The 18,912-nt window shown below is 42.7% G+C and overlaps 2 protein-coding genes across 2 annotated transcripts in view; both read right to left on the bottom strand.

Moving 5' to 3' along the window:
* Nucleotides 1-905: 905 nt before the first annotated feature.
* Nucleotides 906-4,427, bottom strand: LOC142363182 (SUN domain-containing protein 1-like). The gene is made up of 7 exons (XM_075436055.1): nucleotides 4,408-4,427; nucleotides 4,152-4,323; nucleotides 3,527-3,611; nucleotides 3,062-3,177; nucleotides 2,407-2,574; nucleotides 1,475-1,567; nucleotides 906-1,016 (listed from the first exon to the last, which is right to left on the bottom strand). Exons 1-7 carry the CDS (start codon nucleotides 4,425-4,427, stop codon nucleotides 906-908), a joined length of 765 nt encoding a protein of 254 aa, XP_075292170.1.
* Nucleotides 4,428-5,634: 1,207 nt separating this feature from the next.
* The window catches only part of LOC142363176 (SUN domain-containing protein 1-like), a 30,987-nt gene continuing 17,709 nt past the window's right edge, over nucleotides 5,635-18,912 (bottom strand). Inside the window, exons 10-25 of the mRNA XM_075436028.1 lie at nucleotides 18,614-18,697; nucleotides 18,183-18,293; nucleotides 16,691-16,789; nucleotides 15,925-16,018; nucleotides 15,754-15,812; nucleotides 14,393-14,538; nucleotides 14,012-14,236; nucleotides 13,428-13,514; nucleotides 13,009-13,052; nucleotides 11,828-11,963; nucleotides 10,651-10,905; nucleotides 10,026-10,110; nucleotides 9,399-9,514; nucleotides 8,744-8,911; nucleotides 7,812-7,904; nucleotides 5,635-7,356 (exon numbers count right to left, since the gene is read on the bottom strand). Coding sequence (XP_075292143.1) covers nucleotides 7,243-7,356; nucleotides 7,812-7,904; nucleotides 8,744-8,911; nucleotides 9,399-9,514; nucleotides 10,026-10,110; nucleotides 10,651-10,905; nucleotides 11,828-11,963; nucleotides 13,009-13,052; nucleotides 13,428-13,514; nucleotides 14,012-14,236; nucleotides 14,393-14,538; nucleotides 15,754-15,812; nucleotides 15,925-16,018; nucleotides 16,691-16,789; nucleotides 18,183-18,293; nucleotides 18,614-18,697 — 1,916 coding nt within the window. The 3' untranslated portion in view covers nucleotides 5,635-7,242. The remainder of the gene's footprint in view (nucleotides 7,357-7,811; nucleotides 7,905-8,743; nucleotides 8,912-9,398; nucleotides 9,515-10,025; nucleotides 10,111-10,650; nucleotides 10,906-11,827; nucleotides 11,964-13,008; nucleotides 13,053-13,427; nucleotides 13,515-14,011; nucleotides 14,237-14,392; nucleotides 14,539-15,753; nucleotides 15,813-15,924; nucleotides 16,019-16,690; nucleotides 16,790-18,182; nucleotides 18,294-18,613; nucleotides 18,698-18,912) is intronic.

Raw genomic sequence — 18,912 nt, 5'->3', positions numbered from 1 at the left:
TGCCCCCACCAAACCCCCCCCCAAAGAAGAGCGGGGTCAAGAGTGACGGCGGCACCCTCCCCCCTCACAAAAGCAGCCCCGAGGGAGCACGAGCGACCCGCAGTGCGGCGACCAGGACAGGCAAACAGGGCCTGCCACGGCAGTTGGCACGGCAGCTGGCGCAGGCAGGGCCCCGAGGCTCGGCCAGCTACCGGGGTAAATTCAGCCGGTGGTCATCACTTGCTCAGCTAGTAGCTAGGGTCTCCACTCGCCTGAAAGCCGTCACCAGGCGGAATACGGCGACCCAGACAGAGCTCCCGCATAAACAGGCAGCTGTGCAGGTCTCTGGCTGCAGGGAGTGCCCGAGCCTGTCACTGGTATGGGAGGGCAGCAGGCAGAACGCCTGCGTGCGCTGTGACCAGGTGGATGATCTGCTCGTCCTGGTGGCAGAGCTTAAAGAGGAGGCAGAAAGGTTCAGGAGCATCAGGGAGTGCGAGGGGGAAATAGACTGGTGGAGCCATGCCCTGCCACCCCCGAAACAAGCGCACAGGATGGACGTTCCGCAAGAAGCAGAAGATCCCCTGCCCTCTCGCCACCAGGCTGAAGGAGAGCACCTGAGAGACAGCGGGGAATGGAAACGGGTCCCTGCTCGGGGCGGCAGGCGAATCCCCTCCTGGCCTCCCTCTCCACACCAGGTGCCCTGATGCAATAGGTATGAGGCAATGGAACCGGAGGGGCAGGCAAATGACGAGGCGGACGAAGGCCCACGCACGGGCTTGCCCAGACCTAGGCAGTCAGCCCCACGCATCACGACTGCCTCCACGAAGAAAAAGGCAAGATTCCAGTCTTCTAGGCTTTCCGGCATATACAAAAATCGAGAACAAAATGCACAACCGTAAAACCAGTCCAAGCTGAAGTGCTGGAGATTATTCGGCAAGTTTCCCATGCACTCTGAACCGATAAAGGCAGGTATATTCCGGATGTCCCCAGTTAGAAAACACTCTCAGTTCCACTATTTGGAATGCGTTTTCACTTTTCTCCTGCAGAAGGAAAAAACAAACACACAAACCAGAGTTCGGTTTGGAGTATAAACAGGTGCAACTGAAGGCGCTTTCCTTCATTCCTGCAACTACCAACTTTGATTAACAACTGAGTGATGCCTTGGGAACCTTCTGCCACTTGGAACAGAACCTTCTTTGCCTTACAACCGGTTTGTTGGGGGTTTTTTTGTGAAGGGAGTCAGAAGCAGCATGAAGCAGACTCCTCATACGTTCGGTATCTTCACACCACTTGTGTCCACCTGGCACAAAACTCTCCTCCCCTCTAAACTATCCGAACCTTAGGTTTTGAGGCAGATCAGTAGCTACTTTCCACCTCAGTTTCTACGGTGCCCAACAGAGAATGAAGCCTTTTTCCTTCACTGCTCATTGTGCACTACCCTAGAAAATATGCGTGTGCTTCTTCTGACACTTGAAATCTTCTCATCCAGACTTACCATCACTGGAAAGGTCTGCAGTGGTTCTCCGTCTTGGTCGTAGACATACTGTCCTAGAAGCTTGCCGCCTTCTTGATATTCATTATCTAGACCCTACAACAACAGGAGAAAGACGTTTGCTTCCATCACATTTCAAGTCAAACCGAAGCCAGAAGCATGCCTACCTAACTGCCTGTCAACGCAAGTCTCTGAAACCGAGATCAGAATACTTCCCGTGGAACTTCATGCTTCTTCAGCCACAGCTCTGCATTTGACTTTCCTGAACTGCAAAGAGCTGTGCTATGTTTGTATGTTGCTGTTTTCACGGTCAAACCCCACCATTTCCATGGCACAACCAAGATCGCAGTGTACAATGTAAACTGCTCAGGACAAACAAGAATGAGAAAACAGCAACATCACAAACAAGACGGAAGCCAAGATTCAGATGCTTGCAGACGGCGGCTTCAGCATTTAATGGAGCTAGACAAATGTTCTCAGGGATCACAGCTACACTCTGATGTAGCCTGTGGTCTTCTGTTCTGCAGTCCTGCCTAAGCAGCTGTGGTGCTAGTTAAAATCAATTTAAAACACACTGAAGGCACATCACAGACAAGGTGCAAAGCCAACACTGGGGAGGGAGAGGGTAAGCAGCAGGAGTGGTGGAAGGATGGAACAATTCGAGTGCCTGAAAGAACGATACCAAATCAAAAACAATCACCTCCCTCCAAAAACGTTTACTACTGTATAAAGCAGGAAGAAAAGAAACAGCTCCCTCAAAATTAGCTGCAACACTTCTTATTCCTAATCTCAAAGCTGATTACAAAAACAGCAATTTTAAAAGCAAGCAGTTTCTCTCCTTAGCTGTCCTCCCTTCAGTCCTTATTTTCCAAGATCTGCGCCACAAATATTCTTTATGCATACAAATATCCTCTGAAGTTCACAGACAGACTTACATATACTGCAAAGCTCCTCAGAGCACTGGAGATCTCTCCTGTTGCTGAAAGTGCTTCTGGGATGTGTTCCAACGTAAAGGCAGTCAGATAGATCTTCCTTGAAAGTCGAACTACGAGATACCCCTGTGGTCCTTTGAAAGCCCAGCAGTTTCCTGGATACATGTCTGGCTAGACAGGAGGAAAGGGGAGAGAACAGGATGGAACACAACAGCAACAACAAAACCTGCAGCCACAAGCATTTTGCCAGAAAGAGTTGTGGCGAATTCTGAATTATTAGGGACAGTCTTAGAGAGTAAGTGGCAGAATATAATCTATTTGGTAGCATTCTTCAGGGAGACAGCATATCCACCCAAACAGCCAGCAGCGTTTTGAAGATCCGCCTGGAGACTACTTCACAACAGGAACCCTCCCAGTGCTCACACTCTGCAGAAGTCCAGTGTACCACCCAAGCCTCCTAGCAGGGTCTTCGTTTTGCTAGAAGACGACTTGAGCAGTGCCCAGGAACTACCAGAAGAATGGCACTCTTGGGAACATCGTTCAAAGGACCCGTGCCCCACAGTGTGTTGCAGACAGAAACATCCAGCATCCAAGAAACAATCCAAACCCCTCAGCACAAAATAACATTGCTGAATTTCTTCACTCGGCCTTTAATTACCTGAATCACCGCCCTTGGAGGCTGAGAGAAGTACCACAGAGGAATTCCAAAGAGGCTGATCACTGCTGGTTTGGTGTCATAGGTTTTAGAACAGCGAGCACTCAGAATGCTGCCACCTTAAAAAAGAGGTATCAGGTTAGCCGAAATAATTACTCATTTCTTCCTGAAGACTTTTCAGCCAGAGATTTGTACAAAGCTTCGTGAACATACCAGTTCTTTTCCTCAAAACCAACTAGTAAAGATACTGTTCAAGTCTAGTCATTGGCTGGGGATACAATGCTTCTATCAAGTACAGTGTTCTTTTCAGCATGTTCAAGGTTTTTCACCTCAGAGGGCTAAAACATACACATTTTCCCTAGCGAGTTCAGTGGTGCGTACACCCCACGCAAGCAGATCTTTCGACATTTTTAGTAGATACTATAAAATAACACGAATCGTGAAAGTGGAGTTTCCTCCACTATTTACCTCCAGATTCCAAGGCGAAATCCACCATACCAGTCTTGTCTTGAGAGAAAAGTTTCAGGGCATTGTTTACAATAGTCTGGGCTTGCTACAGATATACACATAGAAGAGGAGAAAGGGAAGAATTTAATAATATCAACTGATAAAGTAATTGATCTATACACATCTGTATACATGTAGAATAAGCATCTTTTTGAGATGCTGCACTCCATCGCAAGTCTTTGAAAGCCTCTCTCAAGACAGAGGCCATTTTTAGTGCATGGTTTTTTGGCTTAAAATACAAATTCATACTGCATATTGACTGGTGCCTTCTTCAAAAGTTGCATTCTTTCCCCCACCTTCCCAAGACCCTGAGCTGCATTGCTTTGGTATAGCTGTTTTTTGGGAATTCTGCAATTTTCAAGATAGCATACTTTGGAAAAAAAAAACAACATTCGCAACAGGCAACAAGCAATGCTGTAAGCGTACGCTTCATCAAGCATTTTCTGTAGTTCTCCCCATTTCAATTCATGTTCTAAACATCTCTTCAAGTCACTGACATTTATATTGACTGCGATGCTCCAAAAAATGCCTAGAAAAGGACTCCTGACGGTTTTAGTTGAACTTGCGAGAACTTCAACTCACTCACCGCTTCTGTGATTCCACGAACCCCTGCATTAGTCACAGCCTTTGTTACTACTGCAGATGTTAGCTTTTGGCTTGTCACAGACATATGGAGAGCGATCTTCTGGAAGATCTGCAACTCTAGATCCCGCAGAAAAGGCTGCAAATCACTTTTGCTCACAAAATTGGACGCAAGCCTGAATCAAATGGCTAGTAATCTGCGTTACTAAAACAGGATACGTCGATCACCACCCAAAAGCACCAACAACTGACTATCTTACCTTTTGCTCCAGTCTCGCATCTTGAGGATGTTGACCCATCATATTTCTTATTAGCGTCAATGTTTCGCTTTTGTCACTTTTCTGGGCAACCTGATCTTGAAGGTTCTGGAGTAGAAGCATCACTTTGCTATATTTTTCATCAAGGTGATGGTATCTCTCAGACAGAAAGGCCATTTGCTTTTCCAGCTCACTTTCACGACCAGAGGCAAAGATGTTGATGGTACCCTAAGGTATACAGAATTTTTTTTTTAATATATGTAAAGATCAAGACATTTATTCACATTAGCCTTGTGTGTCAAGTAGTTCTTGCCAAATATTGAAGGCATGGCAGTTAAGAAGTCTTCCAAGATACCAGAGTTCTTCCCTAGACTGTTCTCCCTTACCTCTGGAGGTTGCACAGAGTGCAAAGAATCAGCCTGCGGTTCACGAACACGGAGAGAGTCCTCTGTTCTCTGTATTCTATCAATTTTGATCCAGTTCAACAAAGGTAATAGTGAGAAGCAGCCATCAAACCCCCAGAACCATATACCTAGATCACAAACAAAAGGCAAAAAGGGTGTTCAAGAGAATTCCCCCTGAAGACTGCTTAGATCTACAGGTCGTCTTCCTACTTCGTGACACAAGCTACCTTAAGTTTGCAAGCTAGACGTCACACAGCGCACACTACTCCAGTCTAAACAAAAATCAGTATGAGCCAGCTTTCAAACTGTGAAGTCAAGCACTCAAGGACATTGGGGAACATCCATCAGTACCGCTCACACCGTTGTATGGCAGGCAGCTTGCGCTTATGTCTCATGGTATATCCTCAATCTCATACTACTGCGTCCCTGGGACCTAGATCTCATCTACCAATTAAGACAGGCCATGCTCACTGAAGGCAGATGTAAAAACTGCTTTTTATCTCCATGGAAAATATCTTTGGCAGCTTCCTGCTCCGCCACCATTATCGCGGCTGCATTCGATGCGGCCGAGGACAGGGGTCTCTGGCAGCGGAAGGAACCCCAAGCCCCAACATCTCAGGCACGAACTGGGGAGAGGGTATTGCAGACCGCTGAGACGCAGCGGGGGGAGAGAGAGGAAGGGGGAGAAGGCATTTGGCAACAAAGCCCCTGCGCCTGCCCCTCGGGCAAGGGGCACTCCTTGGGTTTTACTGGTGTAGCGATCGCAGCAGGTGATCAAAAATAGAGGAAAGAAACTTTTATTTCTTCTTTCAAACATTACGTGCACTTTCAAAAATTAAAACTCTTTTATTTAAACATCTCAACAGCATCTTGTCAGTTTGGAGGCAGCAGAGAAGAACAGACATTTTGAAAAGCATCTTACAAAAATACATTGCACAAAGTCCTCTCTTGCTTTTTTAAAAATAAGTTAGTGTTATTCAAAATATTCCCACCCCAGCTACCCAGTTTCAATTCATACAGGATAATGCTGATTTTAAATATGTAGTCTATAATATGAAAACACCTGTACATGTGTCACATAGCTCCTCTGCGTAGGCCACAGGTTCTCTGTCTAGCTCCAGTGAAAAGAAGTTCTTCACAGGGAGATGTTTGGTGGTTTGTTTTTTTTCAACATTTGAGGACTGTTGTGCAACATACATAACTATTCAGAAAACCAGTCAGCAGTTCCATGTGTTAACAATTCATGCCTAACTATAAAATGTATTATAACAGCAAGATAAAATTTTGCATACACATACAGTTCGGAATCTTTTCTGAAAAAAGTATCTTCAAAGTAGCAATCCTAAGCAGGGTAATGAGCAGTTTCATCTCATTCTAGATGGCAATGCTGCTTCTGAGAGCAAGACACCACAGTAGCCTTCTCCCCCCCGCCTCGGGTTTCTGGGGATGATCTAAAGAACGCCCGTGTGTTTCAGCACAGCAGTACTGAGCAGACATCCCTCTTGTAAATGGGAAGTAGCAAGGTTTAGTTCAGTCGTGTTTTCCACATATTGCGTTCTCACAGTGCAACGCTCACCAAGTAAAACAATGAACCAGCCTAAGGAATTCGTGTCCTGAAGAGATCACTTTTGACAAATTAAGATTGTTTAATTGCTGTATAGTAATGTTTATTAAGCAATTTTGCAGGTTTATCAGTCCAGTCCAGTCAGTCAGGACAGCAAGGTCAATTTGGAATTAACACTAAAGAACAACAAACTGGCGAAGTTGCTATGGTAAAACCCCTTAAAATAACTTCAGTTAAAAGTTGTCACTGACTTGGAGCAATTCATGACCACAAATCATAGCAAAGCACTCTTGGTTGCTGGTGTTTAAACTAGTTTTGGTCATGTTAACTTTCCCTGACATGTATCAAAGCCCTTTCAGATCCACCAAAATGGTCAAAACCAAGGGTCAACAGAAGGACACCTCAAGCCACAGTCCGTGTTTACAATATACCACTGTTTTTGGCCTATGGTGCCAAGCTGACAGAAGGCTGCAGAGAAGTCCTAGATTTTTAAAAAACGGATTCCTAGTGATAGAAGGTGCCTTCTTTTAAAAAACCCTATACATTCATTTATAATAAAATAGGTGTCACCTGTTTGCCAGCTGGGCTTTATGAACCAGAGTAGTTTGCATGCATTGTTTCTTTCAGCATGGACACAAAAATAGAAAGCAAACTGGGAACTGCAAACCAAGCACTAGAGCAGATAAAAATTATTTTGTTGTACAGTTATGCTGACAGTCTTCTGTCTCTATCAGAGGATCAACAGTTCTGCAGTGTCTATCTTGCATCCTTGTCTTTTAAAGATTCCAGTGTTCTAGGCTTTCCGGCATATACAAAAATCGAGAACAAAATGCACAACCGTAAAACCAGTCCAAGCTGAAGTGCTGGAGATTATTCGGCAAGTTTCCCATGCACTCTGAACCGATAAAGGCAGGTATATTCCGGATGTCCCCAGTTAGAAAACACTCTCAGTTCCACTATTTGGAATGCGTTTTCACTTTTCTCCTGCAGAAGGAAAAAACAAACACACAAACCAGAGTTCGGTTTGGAGTATAAACAGGTGCAACTGAAGGCGCTTTCCTTCATTCCTGCAACTACCAACTTTGATTAATAACTGAGTGATGCCTTGGGAACCTTCTGCCACTTGGAACAGAACCTTCTTTGCCTTACAACCGGTTTGTTGGGGTTTTTTTTGTGAAGGGAGTCAGAAGCAGCATGAAGCAGACTCCTCATACGTTCGGTATCTTCACACCACTTGTGTCCACCTGGCACAAAACTTTCCTCCCCTCTAAACTATCCGAACCTTAGGTTTTGAGGCAGATCAGTAGCTACTTTCCACCTCAGTTTCTACGGTGCCCAACAGAGAATGAAGCCTTTTTCCTTCACTGCTCATTGTGCACTACCCTAGAAAATATGCGTGTGCTTCTTCTGACACTTGAAATCTTCTCATCCAGACTTACCATCACTGGAAAGGTCTGCAGTGGTTCTCCGTCTTGGTCGTAGACATACTGTCCTAGAAGCTTGCCGCCTTCTTGATATTCATTATCTAGACCCTAGAACAACAGGAGAAAGACGTTTGCTTCCATCACATTTCAAGTCAAACCGAAGCCAGAAGCATGCCTACCTAACTGCCTGTCAACGCAAGTCTCTGAAACCGAGGTCAGAATACTTCCCGTGGAACGTCATGCTTCTTCAGCCACAGCTCTGCATTTGACTTTCCTGAACTGCAAAGAGCTGTGCTATGTTTGTATGTTGCTGTTTTCACGGTCAAACCCCATCATTTCCATGGCACAACCAAGATCGCAGTGGACAATGTAAACTGCTCAGGACAAACAAGAATGAGAAAACAGCAACATCACAAACAAGATGGAAGCCAAGATTCAGATGCTTGCAGACGGCGGCTTCAGCATTTAATGGAGCTAGACAAATGTTCTCAGGGATCACAGCTACACTCTGATGTAGCCTGTGGTCTTCTGTTCTGCAGTCCTGCCTAAGCAGCTGTGGTGCTAGTTAAAATCAATTTAAAACACACTGAAGGCACATCACAGACAAGGTGCAAAGCCAACACTGGGGAGGGAGAGGGTAAGCAGCAGGAGTGGTGGAAGGATGGAACATTTCGAGTGTCCGAAAGAACGATACCAAATCAAAAACAATCACCTCCCTCCAAAAATATTTACTACTGTATAAAGCAGGAAAAAAAGAAACAGCTCCCTCAAAATTAGCTGCAACACTTCTTATTCCTAATCTCAAAGCTGATTACAAAAACAGCAATTTTAAAAGCAAGCAGTTTCTCTCCTTAGCTGTCCTCCCTTCAGTCCTTATTTTCCAAGATCTGCGCCACAAATATTCTTTATGCATACAAATATCCTCTGAAGTTCACAGACAGACTTACATATACTGCAAAGCTCCTCAGAGCACTGGAGATCTCTCCTGTTGCTGAAAGTGCTTTTGGGATGTGTTCCAACGTAAAGGCAGTCGGATAGATCTTCCTTGAAAGTCGAACTACGAGATACCCCTGTGATCCTTTGAAAGCCCAGCAGTTTCCTGGATACACGTCCGGCTAGACAGGAGGAAAGGGGAGAGAACAGGATGGAACACAACAGCAACAACAAAACCTGCAGCCACAAGCATTTTGCCAGAAAGAGTTGTGGCGAATTCTGAATTATTAGGGACAGTCTTAGAGAGTAAGTGGCAGAATATAATCTATTTGGTAGCATTCTTCAGGGAGACAGCACATCCTCCCGAACAGCCAGCAGCGTTTTGAAGACCCGCCCGGAGACTACTTCACAACAGGAACCCTCCCAGTGCTCACACTCTGCAGAAGTCCAGTGTACCACCCAAGCCTCCTAGCAGGGTCTTCGTTTTGCTAGAAGACGACTTGAGCAGTGCCCAGGAACTACCAGAAGAATGGCACTCTTGGGAACATGGTTCAAAGGACCCGTGCCCCACAGTGTGTTGCAGACAGAAACATCCAGCATCCAAGAAACAATCCAAACCCCTCAGCACAAAATAACATTGCTGAATTTCTTCACTCGGCCTTTAATTACCTGAATCACCGCCCTTGGAGGCTGAGAGAGGTACCACAGAGGAATTCCAAAGAGGCTGATCACTGCTGGTTTGGTGTCATAGGTTTCAGAACAGCGAGTACTCAGAATGCTGCCACCTTAAAAAAGATGTATCAGGTTAGCCGAAATAATTACTCATTTCTTCCTGAAGACTTTTCAGCCAGAGATTTGTACAAAGCTTCGTGAACATACCAGTTCTTTTCCTCAAAACCAACTAGTAAAGATACTGTTCAAGTCTAGTCATTGGCTGGGGATACAATGCTTCTATCAAGTACAGTGTTCTTTTCAGCATGTTCAAGGCTTTTCACCTCAGAGGGCTAAAACATACACATTTTCCCTAGCGAGTTCAGTGGTGCGTACACCCCACGCAAGCAGATCTGTGGCTCTCTATTATTCAGTTGTACACTTGCTTACAAGAACTACTCCATCCCCATCCACATGTACCTGGGCTGATATGGAACCCCGTAAAGAACACACACAGATTGTGGTAGTCTGATGATCAGACAGAACACAAGGATGCTCTGCTAACCTTTCGTCTTTCTTTCAACATTCTTAGTAGATACTATAAATAACACGAATCGTGAAAATGGAGTTTCCTCCACTATTTACCTCCAGATTCCAAGGCGAAATCCACCATACCAGTCTTGTCTTGAGAGAAAAGTTTCAGGGCATTGTTTACAATAGTCTGGGCTTGCTACAGATATACACATAGAAGAGGAGAAAGGGAAGAATTTAATAATATCAACTGATAAAGTAATTGATCTATACACATCTGTATACATGTAGAATAAGCATCTTTTTGAGATGCTGCACTCCATCGCAAGTCTTTGAAAGCCTCTCTCAAGACAGAGGCCATTTTTAGTGCATGGTTTTTTGGCTTAAAATACAAATTCATACTGCATATTGACTGGTGCTTTCTTCAAAAGTTGCATTCTTTCCCCCACCTTCCCAAGACCCTGAGCTGCATTGCTTTGGTATAGCTGTTTTTTGGGAATTCTGCAATTTTCAAGATAGCATACTTTGGAAAAAAAAACCAACATTCGCAACAGGCAACAAGCAATGCTGTAAGCGTACGCTTCATCAAGCATTTTCTGTAGCTCTCCCCATTTCAATTCATGTTCTAAACATCTCTTCAAGCCACTGACATTTATATTGACTGCGATGCTCCAAAAAATGCCTAGAAAAGGACGCCTTACAGTTTTAGTTGAACTTGCGAGAACTTCAACTCACTCACCGCTTCTGTGATTCCATGAACCCCTGCATTAGTCACAGCCTTTGTTACTACTGCAGATGTTAGCTTTTGGTTTGTCACAGACATATGGAGAGTGATCTTCTGGAGGATCTGAGACTCTAGATCCTGCAGAGAAGTGTGCAGATCACTTTTGCTCACAAAATTGGATGCAAGCCATTGAAGAAGCGATTCGGGGAAGTCTTCTTGTTCATTACCAAAAAGCATTAGCTTGACAGATTCCTTGACCTGGGCATTTACCTAGTAGAAGCCATTAACAGTTGTAACCAAAATGATTAATCTTTATAAACCAAGTAACACCATATCTAATAGACATACGTGAAATCAATACCTACATTCGATACTACACAGCAGTCTAGCTTTCACGCCTATTTTAACTACGTTGACTAACACTGCAGTAACAGACCAGTCAGGTGTGCAGAAGAACATATGTGAAATCCGGGTGCCGCACTGGTTTGGTGGACACGACACACTTAAAGCCCTAGGAAAGTGTGTAGTTTACACTAGGGGTTCAACGCTTCAGAATAAAAACGTTGGCTGCAACATTTCAAAGAAGGCACCGGGGCAACTCTAAGAGGAGCAGGGTACTTGTTCGGCCTACTTAAGCAAGTTGCTTAATTACTTCCTTATGGTATGCTTTGATTCCGTACACAATAGGTAGATCATATTTGAGCACTGTCACAAGACAATAGTTTAGTCAAAGCTGATAATCCTGCACTAGTACTTGCTGTTGTATTTTGTTGGCTACATTCTAGTCAGATTGTATAAAAGGCTTCAAAAGAAATTAAGCCCGATTTTTTAAAAACATCTCTCGGATCACAAACCTAACTTGCTTTTACATAAGTTTTTGTTCCATATTCCCATGGGTTAGGCATAACGCATTGGTAAGTCCTGTATACAGAACTGCTATTGCATCCTGCTACTGCATCGTGTCTTAAATGCAAAAAACCCTGCTGCTGTAGGAAACAAGCCATAAACTAGTTGAGTGAAATGTTACGTGCTAATGGAAAGAATTTATAGTACCACTACATAGAACACAACCATTCTTCAACATGAACACTACCCCCACATTACTTACTGCAGTGCATTTCAAGAAAGTTAGTGAACAAAATCAAGTAGTACGAAGTTTTACTGGGACAGTTACAGAAGTTACAGAACCTACTTTTTCATGAATGACCTCTATTTTCTCACAACTTTTCTTCAGACTTTCTGCAGTTAACAACTCCGATTTCATCTGAGACAACTCTAGTTCTATCTTTTTAATTTTGGACAGAAGTTGGTTATGTTCATCATCATCTCTGACAAAAACAAGGAGTCAATAGTTAGGAAAGAGTAGTTTGAATCATTCCATCAAATTGCAGAGGTGCGAGAACCTACTTGTCTAATACAAAGTGCTTTCCTAGCTCAATTATTCACCATGGTAGCCACTGCGAGCTTGCAGTTCCACGAAGATGGCATTTAAGGCATACTTAGGATTAATATATTCAAAGCAAAGTATTTTGAAGTTGTGAACAAAATCCAGCAGTGATGACTTTAGAACATCACCAGATCGACTGTAAGTCAAACATATATAGATTTTATGCGATTTAAGGTTTCTGGCAAACCAGTCAAATGTTATTTGCATGAGTTTGCCATTGGTTAGAGCGAGTTTCAGGTTACCTTACTTAAACCAGAATAGCTTTAGAGGCAGATGTCAAGCTAAGCTTAAGTTAAGCAGGTCACATATTACCAATATAGTTCAGTGTTTAGTGCATGCTATGGAAAAAACTATCAGCCATTGCTTTAAAGCTGTTTTACATTTAGAACCAATGTAAACAACAATTCAGATTCAGTAAAGAAGCATGTCTTTTCCTCTTCCCAACGGGGAAACTACTTCATGAAGTGCCGCAATTTTTATTTTGGTATTACACAGTACGTGAGTGGAAAGTAGTATCGCTGACAAACCAAAACAGAAACAAAAGGTTAGAACTGATACAATTAGGCTTTATATTTAAATTCTTATCAAAAGCAGTTACTGTATACATCACTACATAATCTGAGGAAATATTCTAATGCATTTATAATAGGATGAGAAGTCACTCGTTCTCCTCCTGTACATTCACAGCTTTCTCTAGTACAAAATGTAGTTGTAGGACTGCTCACATACTGGAAGTCGGCCTTGTGCTGATGTTCGGCATCACAGTTAAAGCCCACTATAAGACAGCAGTACTCTTGCTGATGACACAAACTCTTACAGTCAGTTAAAGGACACAAAGTACTGTTGTATTTCAAAGAATAACACATATATCACCATCAGTTAGCATCAGGATCAAAAAATGAAAATTATTTGAAATGTGCTTATACCTCATTGGTTTTGCTTTGGCTACATCAAGCTCCTTCTGGATGGCCTACAGAATACAAAAGTTAGTTTTAACATATACAAAGAAACACAACTGACAGAAAGAGAATAAAGAATGTGAAATGAAAATGACACATTTTAGCACCACCTATACAGGACTGTCTCCATACTTGTGTTTGTGCCTCTGTATAATAAGATCTTTATTAAAAAAACCTGCGCCTTCGGTCAAGAGAATAATATTTAATTGATGGACTGAAATGCTCTCCAAGAACGGGGAGCAAGAACACAAACAACTTTTGAGACTTAAATAACTGTGACAGCTAGAGTAAAGCAAACTGGGGCTTACGATAGCCAACAAAAAACTAAGTCTGTTTTACCAGAGGGTTACAATTACAGCAAGGTTACAAAGTTAACTTTCAAATACCTTATATTCAGCAGAGAGTTTTTGAAGAAGGTCTTCCAGTGTCAGGATACGCAACTCATGTTCTTGACGTAAAGCCAGGAAGTCACTCTTAAAAGAGAGGAAAGAAAAAAGGGGTGTATTTTCTTGCTGAGTACAAATAGCATAACTGAGGTTTTCTACCAAGCATAATTTTTATTTCGTTCTGTGTTTAAGTGACTTATCCTGCAGCTACTGTGAGAAACGATAGAATCTGTAATAAATATAATGGCCTGATTCAGCAGCAGTACGCATTACACACAGGAAAGTTTACCAGAAAACCCCTTCTTTGTCACTAGTCCTTTCTACAGTCTTCTTTCTCTGTATGAAAACAAGATAAATTCAACTGACTTTCAGCAACTGAAGATTCTACTTTAGACCAAGTATCTGGAAATCTTTGTCAGCAATAACAAAGGAGGAACAAATGCCAGCGACTACTCCCTGGCATTTACTACCTACCAGCTAATTCTGCAACAGAAAGAACCCTGAATCAAACGGCTAGTAATCTGCATTACTGAAACAGGATACGTCGATCAGCACCAGAAAGCACCAACAACTGACTATCTTACCTTTTCCTCCCGTTTCATATCTTGAAGATGCTGATTCATCGTATTTCTTATTAGCGTCAATGTTTCGCTTTTGTCACTTTTCTGGGCAACCTGATCTTGAAGGTTCTGGAGTAGAAGCATCACTTTGCTATATTTTTCATCAAGGTGATGGTATCTCTCAGACAGAAAGGCCATTTGCTTTTCCAGCTCACTTTCACGACCAGAAGCAAAGATGTTGACGGAATCCTGAGGTATACGGAATTTTTTTTTATATATGTAAACATCAAGACATTTATTCACATTAGCCTTGTGTGTCAAGTAGTTCTTGCCAAATATTGAAGGCATGGCAGTTAAGAAGTCTTCCAAGACATCAGAGTTCTTCCCTAGACTGTTCTCCCTTACCTCTGGAGGTTGCACAGAGTGCAAAGAATCAGCCTGCGGTTCACGAACACGGAGAGAGTCCTCTGTTCTCTGTATTCTATCAATTTTGATCCAGTTCAACGAAGGTAATAGTGAGAAGAAGCCATCAAACCCCCAGAACCATATACCTAGATCAGAAACAAAAGGCAAAAAGAGTGTTCAAGAGAATTCCCCCTGAAGACTGCTTAGATCTACAGGTCGTCTTCCTACTTCGTGACACAAGCTACCTTAAGTTTGCAAGCTAGACGTCACACAGCGCACACTACTCCAGTCTAAACAAAAATCAGTATGAGCCAGCTTTCAAACTGTGAAGTCAAGCACTCAAGCATATTGGGGAACATCCATCAGTACTGCTCACACCGTTGTATGGCAGGCAGCTTGCACTTATGTCTCATGGTATATCCTCAATCTCATACTACTGCGTCCCTGGGACCTAGATCTCATTTACCAATTAAGACAGGCCATGCTCACTGAAGGCAGATGTAAAAACTGCTTTTTATCTCCATGGAAAATATCTTGCCCTATACCCTACTTACTACATACCACTTTGCATACCTAACAAAAAGTTGGAAGAAACTTGGGCTTCCCTGGAAACAATCTCGCAGTTCACAAACATGACGCTTGTTTTCCCACTGTCTTAGCAAGAAGTAGCAGCACTTTCTACAGAGGGTAGGGAAGTTCTTCCTTTCTTATTCTCCCTAGTACAGAGGATTTTCAATCCTGACTGTAAGTTTCTGCAAAGCTTCATCTTCTCCCCAGAGTAGTTTCTAAAGTTTTTAGGACATGTGAAGACATGAACCTGCTTTTCAGAAACAGCCCACCACTTTTGGCAAGTGTTTGAAACTGAGTTTGTTTATTTCAAAGACGACAGCTGGCCTGGAATACTGTCAACTAACCAGTCTAAACAGCAGTATTTTAAGCAACTCAAGGATGGTCCAGAGCAAGGGAAAGACTTTGGATGAGTTGCTCAAAGAACCTAACCCCACTTTTACAGAGATTAACAACAATCAAAGCAATCGGTACACAACCTGCTCTTTGTGACCTCACTGCTATTCTTATCAAGGGAGGTGAAGAAAAAAGGACTTCAGTGCATTTACGCACCCACTCTCACTTTCTAAAGAGCTCTATGAAATGAAATCGAGGGTATTCCTTTCACGGCAAGGGGAAGGCTACTGACTTGTCAGTACTTTGAAAGCTTGAATTGCTGCCCTAGTCACAAACAAACTTGCTCTTTTTTGCTTCTGCGTCTTCTTCATAAACCGAGAGTTCAACTAAAAACGCTCTCTTGGAACGGCTGCAGTAAGCATACACCGGTCTGTAGTATAACTAAGCGATTCACGTACCTAGTAGAAACAGGAGCGGGAGAAGAAACAGGAACAGCTTGTAGGTCTTTGGAAGGCATCTAGAGAAAGAGAGAGGAAAGTTCACATGAAACAACACATTTCTCCTCTTGTATTGTTTTATAACTGGGTAAATCATTTGCTCACAAAACACTTTTCTCAAAGGATACACACCTCTTTAGAAGAAACACCTTGAGAAAAGACATCAGAGTAGCAAGTTGATACCATCCAGTTCTAAGTAACCGGTACATGCCAGAAGCTGCCCTCCCTAGAAGACAAAAAGTGGTAGCGCGAAATGTCATTACTGCGGCACATGTTCAAAGGAACCAAGCAGAGGGACATGCAACTGTGGCCAAGAACGCTTTGCGGAGCAGAGAAATGCGTGAGCACAGGCAATGCATGCAGCTTATTAACATCTAGATAGCACAAGCACGACAGCATTGTAACACCAGCTACTCAACAAAACCTACAGCCACGCAAAAATATGAAATGCTCATTTGTTAGAACAACGCTATCTTGCCAGAAGTCAATGTTTGAATCGAAGTTACCACACAATGAAGACAGTTCAAGATGTTTCAAGAAATGCACAGATTAGCAGCATCAGTTTTTGCTAAGAGGAATACCAAGATGGGCAGTGACTACCAAACCAAAACACGCCCCGTTATTCTTGGCACCCCATATTCTGTGCTATTCACACACTTGTTCCCGCATGAAGCGGTCTGCTTAGTCTCCCATTATGCCTGCGAACAGAAATATACCCTCCCATTACGCATGTTTTGGTCAATAAAGAAAAGCAGCACATGCATTTCAAGACACCAAAGCTACAGCATAAGCATAGTTGAATTAGTGTATGCCACGTCCTGCAGAGTCCTAGTTTGTCAAAAGGAACGGGCAATGCGCGCGCACACACACACACACACACAGAGACTGAGACAGTCACCTGGAGAAAGAACGGCCAGCCAAAGTAGAGACACCACCTTCTGAGACACAAGCCATCCTGTTGCTCCCACTGTTTGCAACACGTCAAGCATAAAGTAACCTAGATTACAACAAATTCACTTCTTGTGGTAACATACATATACGTGCTTAATGTTCTTTCCCAGCACATGCAGTAAAACAGATGCGATCCCCTGCACATCACACGTTCCGCAATATTTTAAACCATACCTTCCAGTAATCTACAGACTTGGTTCTTCACTGTTTAGAAGCAAAGCAAGCCACTAATAAATATGAAGCCAAGTAAAAGCAAGCCAATTTAGAAACACAATTTTCATCTACAGAGATCAACAGAATGATCAACAGCATCTGTGTAGCGTATCACTTTTCCAAAAATGTTTATCTAACAATGTCATGCTAAGTGTAGAAGAAGAGTAAAAAAGTAGTACCACAAAAACAAGTTTTAAGCACATCATTACTTTAAAAGCATCTGATTTGTTCCGAGTTCTACATCAAGTTCATTGTCTGGGTTCATGTGTAGAAGAAGGAACAATTAAAAGTTTTAAATCCTAGAGAAAGAATTAATGATGCCTGAGAAATACTCACAAATAATAGAAAATATTCCCTACTAAAAGTTACAAGCAGTAAACGTTCAATAAACTGAATGTTCCCAAGGATCTTCAACAGGTCAATTTTGAGGCTCTTAGAAAGAACAAAACCAACAACAACAACAAACCCCAACAGACTAGAACAAAGTGCTGTGACTTGAAGCCCACTGAAGCCAACAATTACTATTTCCAAGACTAGGACTGCTCGTTCTACAGAACATACTACGTAGTACAAATTGAGAAAATAATCCTACATTTTTAGATTAGCAGATATGTCTGGCTTCATCTGAGGGACTATAGATCTACCAACCCAATATTCTGCAAAGCATCTAGGTGACTGAAGTGTCTCAAATCATTTTCCTTTGCTGAATAAAGGGCACTCCACAGATTCTTGATGCCTCTGTCATTCAAGCTAGCAAACGCTCATCTCACAGGGAAGATGCTATCCCTCTAGAAGACTCCTGGAAAAACTGACTATCACTAGAACAAAAATAAAATGTTAAAACCCCTTTATTCAAATCATCTGCACACCAATACCTCATACCTTGCTTTCTTTTCAAGGCAGCTTTTCAACCTGTCAAGTGTACCAACTGCCCCAAAGTGGAATCAATTAACAATATGACTTCTTCTTTCTAACATACAAGGTGTACGCTGTCCCTACACCTTGTTTTTCCTAATAGGTAAGCAGCGCGCCAAGCTCGTACGAAAGCCAGTATCTCAGCAAGAATCAAACAGAAGAGCTGTTCATTAATTTTCTAGACACTTTACACTTTTCATCTACTTTGATAGATGAAGATAAGAAAACAAACGCAAAACAATATGTAGGATTAACATTGTGAGATTGCGATTCAAAACAAAAACAAGAGAAAAAAAAAGGTCCAAGTCAACCTGCATAAGAAAAGGTGTGCCAAATGGTCCTTGCTACCCTTTTAGCCCGTAAAGATTGCATGTGGTCTGTGGCGTACAGTTCAAGAGGTTTCTTCCCCTTACAGTCATCACCGGTTGGTGGTGGTAACAGTCGATTAATGGGACAAAGCCAGGATCAAATCAAGATTGTTACAAGAAAACTTGAACAAGTCTATGTCATCACACCAGTTATCAAACCAAAAACCACTAAGCAAACTACAGCAGAGTCAATCTTGCTTGGGGAAATCTTACAGTACACCAGGCAATCGGCATTCTTGCCCCTACGTTCAAGTTGCCAAACAATCGTTGACTTTGCAGCTTCCCTAGAGTCAGGGGCCATCTGATATTACTGTTACAGCAACAACCTGGTGTACAGCCCAAGGCTGAAAGACAACATCAGTCATTCTACTTACATATTGATTCCTCATTTACACCAAGATGGCCATCTTCTCTGTAAAACTCCTTCACATTCATGCTTCCACAGTAGTCTGAGTGAGCTGCAACGCATTCAAACAGCATACATGGAATGTAACTCAAGTTCAAAGCCTTTCACATATGCGCATTTGAGCTATCATGGATACAGATTTCAGCTAAACTGGCTTGGTTCACTACTAAAGCCAGGTTAGTCACAGAAAAACTGAAAAACAACCAAAGCAGCAGCCTACTCTGTGCAAACTTCTTTTTTTTCCTTCTGTAAATAACAGGGCGCCTT

Source organism: Opisthocomus hoazin, chromosome 15 (genome assembly GCF_030867145.1).
Source record: "Opisthocomus hoazin isolate bOpiHoa1 chromosome 15, bOpiHoa1.hap1, whole genome shotgun sequence".
In the NCBI taxonomy this organism is placed as follows: domain Eukaryota; kingdom Metazoa; phylum Chordata; class Aves; order Opisthocomiformes; family Opisthocomidae; genus Opisthocomus; species Opisthocomus hoazin.
Note: the sequence above shows the minus strand (reverse complement) of the source record. Positions and strands in the feature narration are given on the sequence as shown.

Bases quoted from the DNA above. Each gene is read 5' to 3' on its own strand.
- LOC142363182 (XM_075436055.1), bottom strand. From the start codon at position 4,427: ATGCGAGACTGGAGCAAAAG. The intron at 3,612-4,151 runs GTGAGTGAGTTG...GTATATCTGTAG, and splicing joins TTCGTGGAATCACAGAAGCG to CAAGCCCAGACTATTGTAAA. The intron at 1,017-1,474 runs GTAAGTCTGGAT...CTTCTGCAGGAG, and splicing joins TGCAGACCTTTCCAGTGATG to AAAAGTGAAAACGCATTCCA.